Source organism: Piliocolobus tephrosceles, chromosome 7 (genome assembly GCF_002776525.5).
Source record: "Piliocolobus tephrosceles isolate RC106 chromosome 7, ASM277652v3, whole genome shotgun sequence".
NCBI classification, from domain to species: Eukaryota; Metazoa; Chordata; class Mammalia; order Primates; family Cercopithecidae; genus Piliocolobus; species Piliocolobus tephrosceles.
In genome coordinates this window covers 1168315-1182800 of record NC_045440.1, presented here as the reverse complement: position 1 = coordinate 1182800, position 14486 = coordinate 1168315, and the positions used below count along the sequence as shown (strand labels likewise).

The following is a 14486-nucleotide window of genomic DNA, read 5'->3' as shown; positions in this document are numbered from 1 at the left end:
TACATATATATGTAGAGAGACAGAGGGGGTGAGTATATATATATATAGAGAGAGAATATATATATATATAGAGAGAGGGTGAGATTGTACATATATGTAGAGAGAGAGAGGGTGAATATGTATATATATAGAGAGAATATATATCTATAAAGAAAGAAAGAGAGGGTAAGCATATACATACACACATAAAGAGAGAGAAAGAGAGAGAGGGTATGTGTATATAGAGTGTGAGTGTATATATATATAAAGAGAGGTATGTATATAGAGAGACAATGTATGTATATATACAGCGGGTGAGTATGTGTACATATAGAAAGACAGGGTATGTGTATATGCTTGTGTATATATAGAAAGTGTGTGTATATATAGAGAGAATATGTATATAGAGAGAGGGAGGGTGAGATTGTATATATATGGAGAGAGAGTGAGCATATACATATATATGGAGAGAGAGAGATTATATATAGAGAGAGAGCAAGAGAGGGTATGTATACACACACATATATATATACACACACAGAGAGAGGATATGTATAGAGAGGATAACTATATATATGTGTGTATATATAGAGAGAGAGAGCACTAGAGAGAGGTGTATATATAGACAGTATATGTATATAGAGAGAGGGTATGTGTGTATGTAGAGAGGGATGGTGTGTGTGTGTGTACATACTATCTGGATAGACAGGGAGAGAGAGGGTGTGCATGTGTATATGTATACAGAGAGAAAGGGTGTGTATATATAGAGAGAAAGAGGGTGATTATATAGAGCGAGAGGGTGAGTATACATATAGAGAGAGAGACAGGGTGAGCATATACATATGAGAGAGAGGATAGGTGAGTGTATACATATATATAAAGAGAGAGAGAGAGACAGAGGCTGTGCATGTGTGTGTGTATATATACAGAGAAGCTGAGCATATATGGAGAGGGTGTGTGTATGTGTATATATATGTGTGTGTGTGTATATATAGAGAGAGAGGGTGAGTCTATATAGAGAGAGAGAAAGAGAGAGGGTGTGTGTGTACATATAGAGCGAAAGAGGGTGTGTATACATATAGAGGGCGAGTATATCTATAGAGAGAAGATGAATGTATATACATAGACATATATATAGAGAGAGAGAGGAGAGTGTGTATGCCTGTATATATATAGAGAGAATATATATCTATATATAGTGAGTATATCTATATATATATATATATGTAGAGAGAGTATCTATAGAGAGGGTGTGTATGTATGTCACCTTTTCTGTGTATGTATGTGTGTGTGTGTGTGTGTATATATAGTTTCTGTATGCATACTCAATATATATTTGAAATTACATTGTTCATATACTTGTTCATTGCCTGCCTCCACTAAAACATAAGCCCCAGGACAGAGATCTGTCTGCCTTGTTCATTCCGTACCTCTAGAGCCTGGCCAGGGTCCCCAGCATCCTCTGTGAGGAGATTGGGCAGGTAGGGTTATTCTCAATTTATAAGGCGAAAATGAGGCTCACAGAGGTTCACCGTTGCCCTGCCCCTTAGCCAGCTACTCTGCCGTGAGTGCCCTGGGAGACACAGCCTGCCAGGTGAAAGCACTTCACTCAGCCAAAGCCTTGGTAAGGGTGGAGGCCGTGTGCACCCCTCAGCCATTGCTGTTGGGTGCTTCCTTTCTGCCAAGAGCAAATGTCACCACTTCTGCTTCCCAACACCCCTCTGCGATAGAAGAGGTCACTAGGGTATACAAACACGATCACTGAAGCTCAGGGAAGGAGAGGGACCTGCCCGGGTGCACTCAGCCGTCAATGCAGAGCAGGTATGCAAAACCAGGCCCCTTTAGCCCCCATTAGAGGCTTCACGTGGTGTTCAAGGGCGGCACCTTTCCTCTCAGGTGAAAAGAAGTCTGTGGAGGTTCCTGATAAGCACAGAAGGACCCAGAGTCCTTGGTGACTGCTGGTGAGGGCAAGGGGTGAGGAAAACGAAGAGGTCCCAGCAGCAGCACGAGGCAGGAGGACCTGCGACGGGGGCCCCACGATTGTATTGAAGATAACAGGTTTGAGAAGCCAGCAGCACTCGCACCAGGGCCTGGCAGCCTGAGTGCAAGTGCAAGAGGCCGGGTGCAAGAGGCCGGGAATGCAGTCAGGACTCTCTTTTGGTCAGGTCCAGGCCCAAACCTTGGCTCGGGATGGCCCCTGGGCAAATTCCAGACCCCTGGAACTCCTCTTGGTGTTCTGACCAACCTAACACCTCAGACTGGTCCAGTATCGAACGGGTCCATGGGAGTAAACCTCCCAGATAAAAAAGGTGAAGCTCAGAGAGTCCTCCCGCCCCTCCGGCCCACCGCCGTAATCACCACCCGTAACCATGCTTCCCTGTCTTAGCAAGGCAGGGGGTGGGACAGCTCACAGGGAGTCACCCCGGTGTCCCTTCTGGAGCCTCTTCCTGAGTAGTGCATCCCCAGTAGTGAGAGGGACATAAACAAGAAGACAGTATTCGTGAAACTCCTGGGCTTTTCTTGCTCAGATTCGTAAATAATGGGAAAGATCTGTTGGAGATCAGTTAGCCGCGGTCTTTCCTGCAGCTGGAAGCTCCCATGAGGTCTCGCATTCTTGATGGCCTCTGACGTGAATGTCTTATAATTAAGGACCGCTGCTGCCTACATGTTACTGTGACTCCCCCGACGCTCCTCTTCCTTAGGCCAGAGCTGAAATGGGCTTCAGGAGGCCCTTCTGTCTCCTGGCATGTTTCTGGGGCCCAGAGAAGACGAGAGTGGAGAGATCTGAGCAGTCTCCCTTGCAGCGTCCTGGCTCAGCTGACTTGTGAGGGGGGCTCCTTAACCCAGACTCCCCATGTGGGAAAGTGGGGGAAATCTCACAGAAGAGCAGCTCCCTGGGCAAGACCCTTGGGCAGGCCGGGCTGTGGAAGCAGAGGGCTCCCCGCTGGCCTCCTGGGGAGCCCCTGGTACCCATTACAGAGGTCCCCTCTCTCCCTCCTGGCTGCCCTCAGACACTGGGAGCTCTCCCTTTCCTCAAGGCCTTTGTCGGGGCCACTCCTCTTTCTCAGGACACGGTCCTCCAGGTGTCTGTCAGCCTGGCCGCCTCCCCTCCCACACAGCTCAGCCCCGCCCTCACCTCACTGGTGCCTTCCTGGTCTCCCTATTGAAGACCAATAGGGAGCTGCACACAGCTATTCACTGCACAGGGCTCTGCCTCCCTTCCCAGCTTTCTTGCTCTCCGTGTACTCCATTTTCTAATAGAGAAAACATTTGCTTTGTTTATTGCCTATCTCTCTACACGAAGCAGAAGCTCCACGAGGGCAGGGTTTTCTGTTTTGTTCATTGCTGTATCTGTCTTCAGCTCCGGGAACCGTGCTAGGCGCATGGTAGATGATTAGGGAAGTTATTGAATAAGAGAGTCAGTGGTCCACCTGAGGTAAATGCTCAGGCTTCTGAACTTGCCGGTGTCACAGCTGCCCCCACGAAGCCACCTCGCTCACTCGCACTGGCTGAGGAAGCCTGCGCTCATGTCTCTGTTCCAGCATTTCATGTGCAAGCATTTCCAAGTCCCCAGTTGCTGCTTCATCTGTATTCACTGTCATGAAACCCACTGAGTTTGCCTTTCTCCTGTTTTTTTTCTGCTGCTTTAAGAACTCTCCCTCGCGCCACTAGTTGGTAGGGCGACCTCAGTACAGGGCCTCAGAACGGCATGCAGGTTCAAGCCAGAGTGGTGCAGTGCGAGTGTTTAAGTCTCTGTTTAAAATTCTTGCAAACTCCGTTTAACAGGGTAATGGTTTAATGTATTGTTTAACAAGAAGCCATTTGGAGCTAGAGCAGGACTTGCTATAGACGCCAAGCAGATTCCAAATGGCATCTCCTCAAAATGAGAAGAAAAACATAAAGTTAGAGAAAGGCTGTCCCTGGGGCAAGTGGGAGAGGCCAAGTCCATGTTCTGGCAGGAGGAGGCAGGCAGGTCTGCTCTGCGTCTCTCTCCATCTCAGCTGTGGGTGAAGATGCAAGCCAGCCGGGGAAAGGGGTCAACAGGGAGTTGGGCATCTTTCCCTTGATTTAACTGCTCAGGGCCACAGCACAGCAATGCCAGGAGCGCCCAGAAGTGGAGCTCGTGTGCTGCAGATGTATGCGCTGCTAGGTCTGAAAGCCCAGTGTTCCTTGGAGATGGCCAACCCCAAGATTGGCACCAATCGCCATGGAGAAGGAGGGGCTGTGCTCAATTTGGGGTCCACAGGCAGCGTAGAGTACTGGCAAGTGGCCAGGACGTGAAAACTCCCTGCAACTCTGGATCAGGTGATTCATTATGTAATGTCGTTTGATGTAGTGGATTGGTTGTTTTGGGAACAAATTTTACTTCTCATTCCTAAGGAAATGGAATGGAAAATTCGTGGCTCTGGTGCTGAGCTCAGATCCAATACATTCACCTCACACAACCAAATCACCACCCCTTTCTGGGTGGCAGCTTCACCCTATTTTAACCAAGATCCCAAAGTTTGAAGTAATCACCCTTTGTGTCCTTGATTTAGAGAGGGTGACAGCTAATGTCCCATATGAACAGGACTGGAAAGAGACAAGAAAGTATTTTCATATAAGAAAAAAAGAAATCTCCCACAAAGAGAGACGTGGATGTCATTCACTGTGGGGACAGGAAAGAGAGGAGGCCATTCAACTGATTAACTGATCCAACTGATCCAACAATTGATTCAACCGCTAAGAGTCAGGCCCCTCGGCCCTCCCTCCACCTGGAGACAGAAGCAGGTTTTACCCATAGAAGGGATACTTGGTCAGGGAGACAGAGCAGTGGAGCTGATGCTTCCTGTGGGATGCTTTTCATCCTCACCAGGGAAAAAAAGAAGTAAGTGCTTGCCAGGTTGGAGCCAAAATGAAAGGCACAGACATTTCTGCTTAACAGGAGCAGAGAAAAGCAAATTGTCCTTTTGAGTTGTTTGGATGCAGTTAGTCTGAGCTCTCGCTGGAAATAGAGGTGAATGTGAAGCTCAAACACAGGCCTCTGGAGGGGCTTTTGATATAAAAGGAGCCTGCAAGTAAAGCTGAGAAAGAAGAAAACTAGCAAGGAAGTTAGCACTGAAGAGACACAAAGCAAGATCCCTAATTTTATCTTAGAGCTCCAGGTTTGTTTAAAGGAAAACCAGTGTTTATATGCAGGGTTTACAATTTTCTCATGCTTCCCTGTCTTAGCAAAGATGCTTTTCTTTGGCACAAATTTGGTACTGGTGGCTGTGGTTATGGCCGTCTAGGTGGGGAGCAGGGAACCCTCTGGGAGAGGCATGACATTTGGACCACGTCTTCTAAGTGTTGTGTGACCTGCTCAACTGCAGGCCCAGGGTGGCAAGAAGTATAGGAGGCTTTTCTAATTCTCCTCCTTGCTGTGTGACCTGGGCAACTTCCTTCCCTCTCTGTGCTTTGGCTTCCCTGTGTTAAATGGGGAGGGGGCTGAATGGCCTGATGGGCAGCATTTCCCCCAATTCCACTCCCAGGAGCTCCTGCCAAGTGCTGCATGGTGGAGTGGGACCGTGCGACTTTATGCAACATGTCGAGGTCTGCTTTTGATCATCTGCAAGAGAATTCCTTGCTCTAGGAAGAAGTGTGTTCCCAGTGTGTGTCCCCTGAGCAGTAATGGCCTACATGGCACCAGCTGGCCACGTTCTGGGGTAGAGGTCACTCTAGGTTCCAGCCCCAGCACAAGCCTGATCCCACCCGGGGATGCCCAGTCTTGCCCCGTGCTGAGTTAGAGTTTGAGGGGCACACAATGGCTCAGAGGATATCTGAGGGCACCCGGGGTTTCCTCTGAGGGTTCCTGGGGTGCCCTGATTTTTCAGGGCCAGAGAGATCTAAGGAGACTGAAGAGACCTGCACCATATTGGAAATGTAGGACACTGGGTTTTCATCGTGAACCTCTCACTAACTGAGTCCATCACCTTGGACTAGTTCCTTGATCTCTCTGGGCTTCAACTTCCTCATCTGTAAAAGAAAAGGGTTGAACTACACGTTTTCTCAAATCCTTGTTTCCAGCACAAAGATTCTGTGCTTTTCTGTGTGGGGAGACAGGTAGACAGGCAGCCTTAGAAGATGCTAGAATCTTGTTATCTATCAATAATCTCAGGGTCTTCCAATGTTTGGGGGCCAAAATGATAACAGTATCATCCCACATCCATCTCCTTCTCCAGACCCACCCATCCTGTCTTAAAGTCTTTGTCTGGATAAGCTCTTTTGACCTCTGGGTCAGGATAGAAATGATCTCCAAGGAAAGGCCAGGCAAAGGGCAGTGAGCCCATATGTGTCTTTCTCAGTAGCAGGGTCCTGGGGAGCTGGAGGGTCCTTGTCCCCGACCCATCCCCTTGCTTCCTGGCCAGGCCGAGCTTAGCTCCATAGTAGGTCAGTGAGGCTTCCCCCTGAGTGCTGGGAAGAGGCTCACCTAAGAGGCTCTGGAAGACTCAGAACATGTGCAAAAAGCCAATCGTGGGCAGAGACTCTGGGAGCAAGAGGCAGAAACATCGCCTTCTGACCATGTTAGTGTGATGGCATCTGGGGCACGCACACATGTGTATGCTGGAGCTGACATGCCCAGCTTGGCCACGGCACATGCCACCCTCCGCTCCATCCCGGCAGCAGTGGCGGGTTCCCACAGGATCCACACAAATCTATCTGTCTCCTCCAGACTCAGCCACAGCCGTCCTTGCTTATGGGCACAGGCTTTAGAGCAGGACTCCCCAGGTAGACATCCCAGCTCTACCACTTCCAAGCTTGAGGCATTGTGCATGGTACCTAGCCTCTCTGCACTTCCATTTCAATGTCTGTAAAATGGGAATAAAAAGTGTCCACTTCAGAGGGCCGCTGTGGGACTTTAACTGGTTCCTTAATCCATGTAGCCTCCTCAGACTAGTCTCCGGCACACGGTTGAGCTCCCCTAAAATCTTAATGAGCATTTTTGACATCATTTTCATTGTTCTCCTCATCACCACCGCTGTCCCACACTCGCTGCAGTACACCCTGTGCCCTGGGCACCAGATGCTCTCAGTCTGCCCTCTCCATGCTCTTTCTTGCAGGCCTCCATTTCTTGGTATCTGTGGTCCCACTGTCCAGAAAAGCCTCCCAATGTTCTCCTTCAAGTGAGCTCTTACTCATCCAACAAGAACCAAATCAAATGTGACCCCCTCTGTCAGGCCCCCAGAAACAGTTACTCCCTCTTCCATGCTCCTGAGGAACTTGTGTGTGCATCTGTTACAAAATTTAAGATGCGGAGTGCCAGACCATAAGCTCCTGAAGGGCAGGCGTCTTTGCAAACCTATCCCCGGCAGGTCTGGCCTGTGGGGGGTGGTGCTGTGATGATGGGGAAGTGGCCATTAGAGTCCTATAAGGGGAGGACTCCTCAGCAGGAGTGTGGCCAAAAAGGTCGCCCCAGGCCTTGTGGAGGAAAGGGAGGTTCCCCACGCCTGGCGCCTGCCGGTGTTCATACAGAGCCACCGGAGAATTCCCAAAGGAGGGAGGAGGACAGAGCCATCACTCTTCATCCATTCCCCAACCCCTGCTTCCCCACAGACCTTCCTCCCAACACACCCGTGAGAAACCACCACCCCTCTTTCTGTTACCACCCCAGTGGCCCTATTGCATCCTGTTGGCTCACGCTCCAGAACAGACCTTGAATCTGTCCATTGCATCCTTCCCCAAACACTCTCCATCCCATAACCTCACACCTGGCCCACCACAGCCTCCAACAGGTGCTCCTAGCTCAGCCCTTGCTTCCCTCCCTGTGCAACAGAAAAGGGACCTTCTTCAAAAGCAAGGCTGGCCGTGTGCTTTTCCTCTGCAGCCCCTCCCACTACCCTTGGAATAAATCCAAGCTCCTGGGGTCCCCCAGGCCCTTCCCAATTAAGGCCCTGCCTTTCTCTCCATCCTCTCTCACCCCAACTGCCAAGCTCCAGTCATGCTGGGTTCTTTCACTTTTTGGAACAGGTCAGGCTTTCCTTCTCTCAGGGCCTTTGTGCAAGCTACTCCCATTGCCCAGAAGGCTGTCTCTGCTCTTCCCAAGTTGGTTCCTGCTCATCATTTGTACTCAGCGTCACTGGCAGCTCTCTGGAGGGGCTTTTTCTGACCCCCTGCCTAAAGTAGTCTTTCTCCAACGCAACCCAATTGTCTGCTTCAATACACTTACCACCAAGTGTTGTCTAATTGTTTTTGTGCTGTGTCCCCCGACAGAATGGGAAATTCATGACAGCATGGATCATGCCTGTTATGCTCCCCATTGTTCCTCCACACATAGCATGGTTCCTGGATAACACATCTTTGTTGAGTGGTAGAGTGTATCATGTAGCCAGAATATGCCAGGTGACGCACTGTGGAGGTGGATGTGGAGCTCATTAGACCTTCGCAACAACCCAAAAAGTACTTGTTATTCCTAATTTACAGATTAGGAAACTCAGGAAATTAACTTGCCTGGTGCCGTAAGGTCAATACATGGCAGAGCTGGAATCTACATGCAGCCCTGTCTGACTTTTCATACTGTACTGAACTGCTTTTCCAGCCCTGTCACAACCCAGAACAGGAGCAGAGCCTTAGCAGACACAAGACTCACCACCGGCATAAATGTGACATGTCAGAATTATGTGGGCCCATCATTTCTTTGTTACTCTGTTTACTTAAACTTTCAAGACATCAGGCTTAAGGAAGACCCTGCAGAAATGTCCAAATGACTCCAGCTTAATAATTGTATGATATATTACTATTATTTCCCTTGAGTCTGTATTTATGGGGAAACTGGATATGTGTGTCTTGCAGGCTGAATATTGTTCTCTTAGCCCAGTGATTAGAGAGAAACGGAGGGTGGAGAGATGGCAAGGGAAGGAGAGACTGGCATTGGCAAATCCATGCAAAACTCACCCCTTAAAGTGGTAGTCACAGCGATCTTTCCAACCATCTACTAGCCCTAATGGTACACAGTGGACAGGAGTCATTATAAAGCCCACCAAAGCAAGGTCAGTGAGCCTCAGGTCTCACCAGCAAAGCCTGAAGGCTAACTCAGAAGGTACATCTACAATAAAAGCACCACTACCACCACCAAGAAAACAGCCAGACATCCTACAAGGCACTTGACATTTGTCATGTTTCATGCTCATAACAAGTCTCTATGATAGGTACTAGCATTATCCCCATTTTATAAATGAGAAAAATGAGGAACAGACATGCTCAGTAACTTGCCTAATGTCAAACAGCTGTCAAGTAACTCCAACTTTCCACGCTGGGGAGTCACCCCAACTTTCCACATGGCAACCCTCCAGGCACCCATGTGACTGGGAGAGGCCATGCCATCAGCAGGTCTGTTCCAAGTCCACAAATTTTCTCTCCCTTTTCCAATTTCTGATGATTAAACTGATTTACTTTAAAGCTTGTACATTTCCTGCAGCTTAAACAGATGGGAATGGCATCTACTAGCATAACAAAATTGTCTGGTGATGAGGACTCAACTCTAGAAGTTAAGTAAGAGAGAAATGCCAAGCCCCTTACAGGCAGCCCGTGCTCAGTGATGTCTAGTGTCCTTCCTTCCTATAAACCCAGCTAGCGCTATAGCCTCCTTCTTGGCTTACAGATCCACAACCCAGTGGCAAGGATGGCCACTGGCCTTTGTTTAGTCCAACAGGTCCCAAATACATTTAACCACGAAGGGTTGTATTGAGAAACACCCATTCCACATTCCAAACAAACTTGGTGAAATGCTCACCTGACCTCCCAGCTTCCAGCACAAAAACGGGATTGCAGGGAGGAGGAGCCAGGAGGGGCTTCCCTGGGGTGAAGGCCCAAGAGCAGCATGACACTGGGTCGCTCCTGGCTCCTTTTCCAAGGGGTCTGCTCTTGGCAGCATGCCCAAGTGGCCCCTGGCTTTGCACAGACCCTGGCCCCAGTGGGCTGTCACATGAGAGGACATTTAGGAAGCAACATCCACTGCCCCTTGGGAATCGCCACTGGCTTTCCTCTCCAGAGATGTGGTGCCCAGCCCTTTCGTTTATAATCTGAGAAACTATTATAGAAAGGACAGGCATAACAAGGAGGCTGGGACACAGATGATCCAGAAGGCCAGAAAGGGGGAGAAATCTCCCTAGGACCTGGACTGTGCCAGCCCATAAACTCCTGAAGGTTGGCGTCTCTGCAAACCCATCCCCAGCAGGTCTGGCCCATGGTGGGTGGTATCGTGATGATGGGGAGGTGGCCGTCAGAGCCCTATAAAAGGATGACTCCACCTGGCCCTGGAAATGATAAACACAGCCCCTTATGTGCCCGTGGAGTTTGCAAGTTTACAAAGTGCTCTCTTGTGCATTATATCATGGCATCCCCACTGAAAATTAGGTATTCTTCTTCTTTCTTCCAGTATACCAAAGAGAAAATGGGATTGTGAAAAGATGAAGGTCCAAAATCACAAGAGGGTATAAGTGGTGACCAGGTCCCTGGATTTAAAATGCCCCGTCGGGAGCCCACCTGTGCACCACCCTGCTACCTGCCCTATCTGTTTGGGGTGTCAAGATCCGGCCAAAGGTTGGAAGAGGAAAAGATGGGAGGAGGCACAACTTGGCAGCCCTGGTGGTACAGAGTGGGGAAGATTTGAAACGGAAACAGCAAAAGGCAGTTTAAATAAGCAGAGTCTGCTATGGTTTGAAGGTGTCCCCTCCAAAGTTCAGATGTTGCCAGTGTGATAGGATTAGGAGGTGGGACTTTTGAGAGGTGATCAGGCCATAAGGACTCCTCTCTTGTGAATGGGATTGAGGGCCTTACAAAAGAGGCTTCATACAGCATGCAGCTAGCTTGTCCTGCCCTCTGCCATGTAAGAACACAGTGTTCTTGCCTTCCAGGGGATGCAGCCCTCATTCGGCAGCTGAACCTGCAGGCACCTTGATCTTGGACTTCCCAGCCTCCAGAACTGGGAGAAAATAAATCTCTGCTCTTCATAAATTATTCACTCTCAGACATTTTGTTATAGCAGCACAAACGGGCTAATCTGGAGTCTCAGACAGCAGCTGAGTTGGTTTTGAGAAATAGACTCAGATGGGAGAGAAAGGTGTCCCTCTCCAGTGCCAGCAAATCTGCCCATGAGAGCATTGTTGCCCTGGGCTGCAGGGCAGCCGCCCTGGGATCTGAGGGCAGGTTGGATATGGAGGCCTCATCAGGGAACCAGGCATTGCCCCGCCAATCAGCAGCTCATCCTGGCACCAGGAGCTGCTACCCAGGGTCAGCGCTCACTTCCACAGAGCTCCTTTATGGTTAGGTTTGTAGAGCAAGAATGCATATTTCAAAGACATCCCTATGATGTTAGTCTTGCTCCAGAATCAATCATCACATGAGTCTCTTGGTGCTGAGAACAAATGATGTTGTTCAAATTGCTGCACGTCCACGTTCACACAATGTGTTTTCTCAGAGATCCTGTGAGGCAGGTACTCCCATGGCTGCAGCTGTGGGCAGCCAATCACACCAGTTCATTGCCAAGTCTACAGCCTGGGTCCTCAGGCATCCTGAAGCTGGAGCATCAGCAAGGTTCCCCTGTGTTCCCAAGCTCTTCTCAGTGCCCAGGAGATAGTGTGTGTGCACGTGAGTGTGTCCAAGAAGGGAGGGACCGGATGAACGGTCAGCCCTGCCATCCTCCACGTGGCTTCCTGCTTAGCTTCTGCATGCCCCAGCTGGAGCCGGACATCGAGTTGGCTCCTTCCAGCTCTCCTGTCCAGGCCTCGGTTGCTGGTCCTGTAGGCACTGGCTGGGCTGTCACTCCAAGGAGCCGGAGTCCCTGGGCCACCTGAGGCCTCTTCCTGACAGTGAGGACTGCAGATGCCAAAGGGCAGATGTTGGCTGGTGTCACCCAACTGGCAGCACCTGCTGAAGATCCCCAAACTCCTCCTGCTTCTGTGGGTGCTCAGAAGACAGAGGTTGTGGCTGCCTGGAGCATGCAGCTCATGCTTCCTGAAGCCTTGTCAAAGGGCGGAACTGGGCCCTCAGCTCAGTGTGGGTCTCAGGCCTGGCTTCCCCTGTGTGCAGTCCAGGGGTCACATGGCCCCTTTTCCTTGCTTCTGTGATGGACCAGCAGGACTGCAGCCAGCACTTTGTGGGATGGACAGATACCCTGGGGCCCCTTTTTCCACCAGGCAGCCTCCATTGAGGGCTGTTCTTGTTCAGTAGGTGGGACATGAGGCTCCACCTGAGCTGAGTTCATACAGGACAGGCAAGCCTGTCAGCAGCACGGCTGGGTTCATAACCAGGTCCCCAGGCTTTGAATGCCACCAGCAAGCTACCAGCCTGAACAGCTCAGTCTTCCGCTGGCGTTTGAAGATTAAATCCCCTTTTTGCATAAGCACCTAAGGGGATCGGAGCCTACAGAGGGCCAGCTTGGAAAACGTAACGAGGCACATCTGTTCAGAGAAAGGCCTGGGGCGGCGTGGCTGTTCTTGCCAGACCATGTTGGTGAGGAGGTCCGTGTGGGTGTCCATGAAGGTGGTGACACAGAGGGCCTGCTGGGGCACCAAGAGGACCTGCGGGGTCTGGAGGTGAGAACCTAAGAGACCAGGAGGTCCTGCTGGCCAGGGAGAGCTGGGGTGCGGACAGCAGACCCCTCCCCACGGCTGCCTGGCTACCCAGATTACACATGCTCACTGAGCGCTCTGCAGTCAGGAACTTCTGGGCTGAGTCTCTCCAGCAGCTTCTTGCCTTGATAAACTCAGTACCTCCCAGGACAGTTCACGCATGGCTCCACGGACTGTCTCACCCGCTGAATGGATAACCGTCTCCCTGCAACTTCTACCCTTTGGGATGATCCTTCTTGCCCATGACATCCCTTCAAGTGTCACCCCATGTGTTGCCGCTTCCTGCCCCCTCCTCCTCCTGGGCCCTCTCCCCTGCTGGAACTTCAGCAGAGTGACTTAAGCTGCTTTACAAATGGGGCTTACACATGAGCTTGGTTCGAAGCAAGAGCACCACAGTTTAAGAGTCTGAAACCGTGAGCGCTGCCCAACATGACGGCCCCTTGTGGTCCCGCGCTATCTCTGGCCTACGGCTCCCCGTCCCATAGACGTGCAAATGCCTGGCTTGGGTCAGCACCCAAGAACAGGGGCCACTGCCCCTGATGGGGAAACCCAGAGCCCTCTACCCTGCTGCGTCCTGGCTGGCTCTGCTCTGCTCACATTAGCGAAGCGGCCTGGAGGTGTCGAGCCAGCCCACATACGTTCAGGACATGCCTGTGCCGCTCTTGAGTGTGGTGTGAGGCCCATCAGCACTGCACTGGGGGCCGGGCGTCCTGGGAACTCAGGGCAGGATGGGCAATGCCCACAGAGCGTGCCAGGCACACAGTGTGTGGGGGGTGCCCGTGGTCCCCAGGTGGAGGGCATGCCGGGGTGGCAGGGCGCGGCCGGCGGGCACTCACAGGGCAGGGTCTCGGCGCTGTTCTTCTGGATCATGATGCAGAGCTGTAGCACCAGTTGGGGCGCGCTCTCCAGGAAGGTCTCCAGGAGACGCAGCATGTTGACGTCTGCATATTCATACATCATAGCCCAGTAGAAGCGTCGCTGGTGTTCCTTCCGCCGCTGGCTCTGAATCCCCAGGTACATGGTGCGGATATACCTGCCCAGAGAGATGGGGAGAACACAGAGAGCGTGGGTGGCTGCGGGGGCTCCAGAGGACCCTTGCCATCCCCCTAAAACCGAGAGACCCAGCATTTCCCGTCCCCCGCCCCAACCCTGTGCTCTGAAGTTCCCAGAGGCTTGGACGGGGCTCTGGGGGGTCTCCTGGCAAAAGGACGTGATGCTGAGGCATGGGGGAGGGGAAGGGCAGGTCAGGAAAGGATTTGACCCCTCATGGGCTCCTAAGCAAGTCCTCCTCCTCCTGGTCTCCATTTGCTCATCTGGAAGATGAGACCGTGGGGCAAGATGCCCTCCCAGGGCCTGCAGGTGGCATCTCACGTGAGACCCGGGACAGGGGTGGGTTTTCTCAGGTTCAGGACCCTGGGGGGAAACAGTCCAGCAGGGCTGTCACCTCTGTTGTTCTGGAGCAGGAAAGGCAGGGAAGGGGGTGAACATTTGTGAAGCTCCTACTACGTGCCATTCGCTGGCTGGCCACGCCCAGGTGGTAAGTAGGAGAGTATAGTTCTCACATGTGACAGACAGGAAATAGCGCGGGCTCAGAAAGGTCACCCCCACCCTGTTGCTGGAGAGTGGAACAAGCAGGAATCACACCCAGGCCACTGGACACCCTCTCTGGACGTCAGGGGGACCCAGGGCCTGCCATGGCGTCTCCGTCCCAGCAGGGCCCAGGACACAGGTGCAGATCCACTGCCCGCCCTCTCAGGACCACGCCCAGACTCTCTGTGGGAGGGCCGAGGGGCCAAGGAAGCAGGTAGGGGGAAGAGCAAGGCTCACAGGTCAAGCAGGCCTGGACTCATCACTTGCTAAGTTGGGGACCTTGAACTAGTTACTCCAGCTCTGTGTCCTTGTCACTCATATTTCATATGG

At 51.4% G+C, this 14486-nt stretch overlaps 1 protein-coding gene across 1 annotated transcript in view; it reads right to left on the bottom strand.

Moving 5' to 3' along the window:
- The window catches only part of XKR6 (XK related 6), a 296181-nt gene that overhangs the window by 16436 nt on the left and 265259 nt on the right, over nucleotides 1-14486 (bottom strand). The window contains exon 2 of the mRNA XM_023225277.3: nucleotides 13403-13599. Within this exon, the coding sequence (XP_023081045.1) occupies nucleotides 13403-13599 (197 nt within the window). The remainder of the gene's footprint in view (nucleotides 1-13402; nucleotides 13600-14486) is intronic.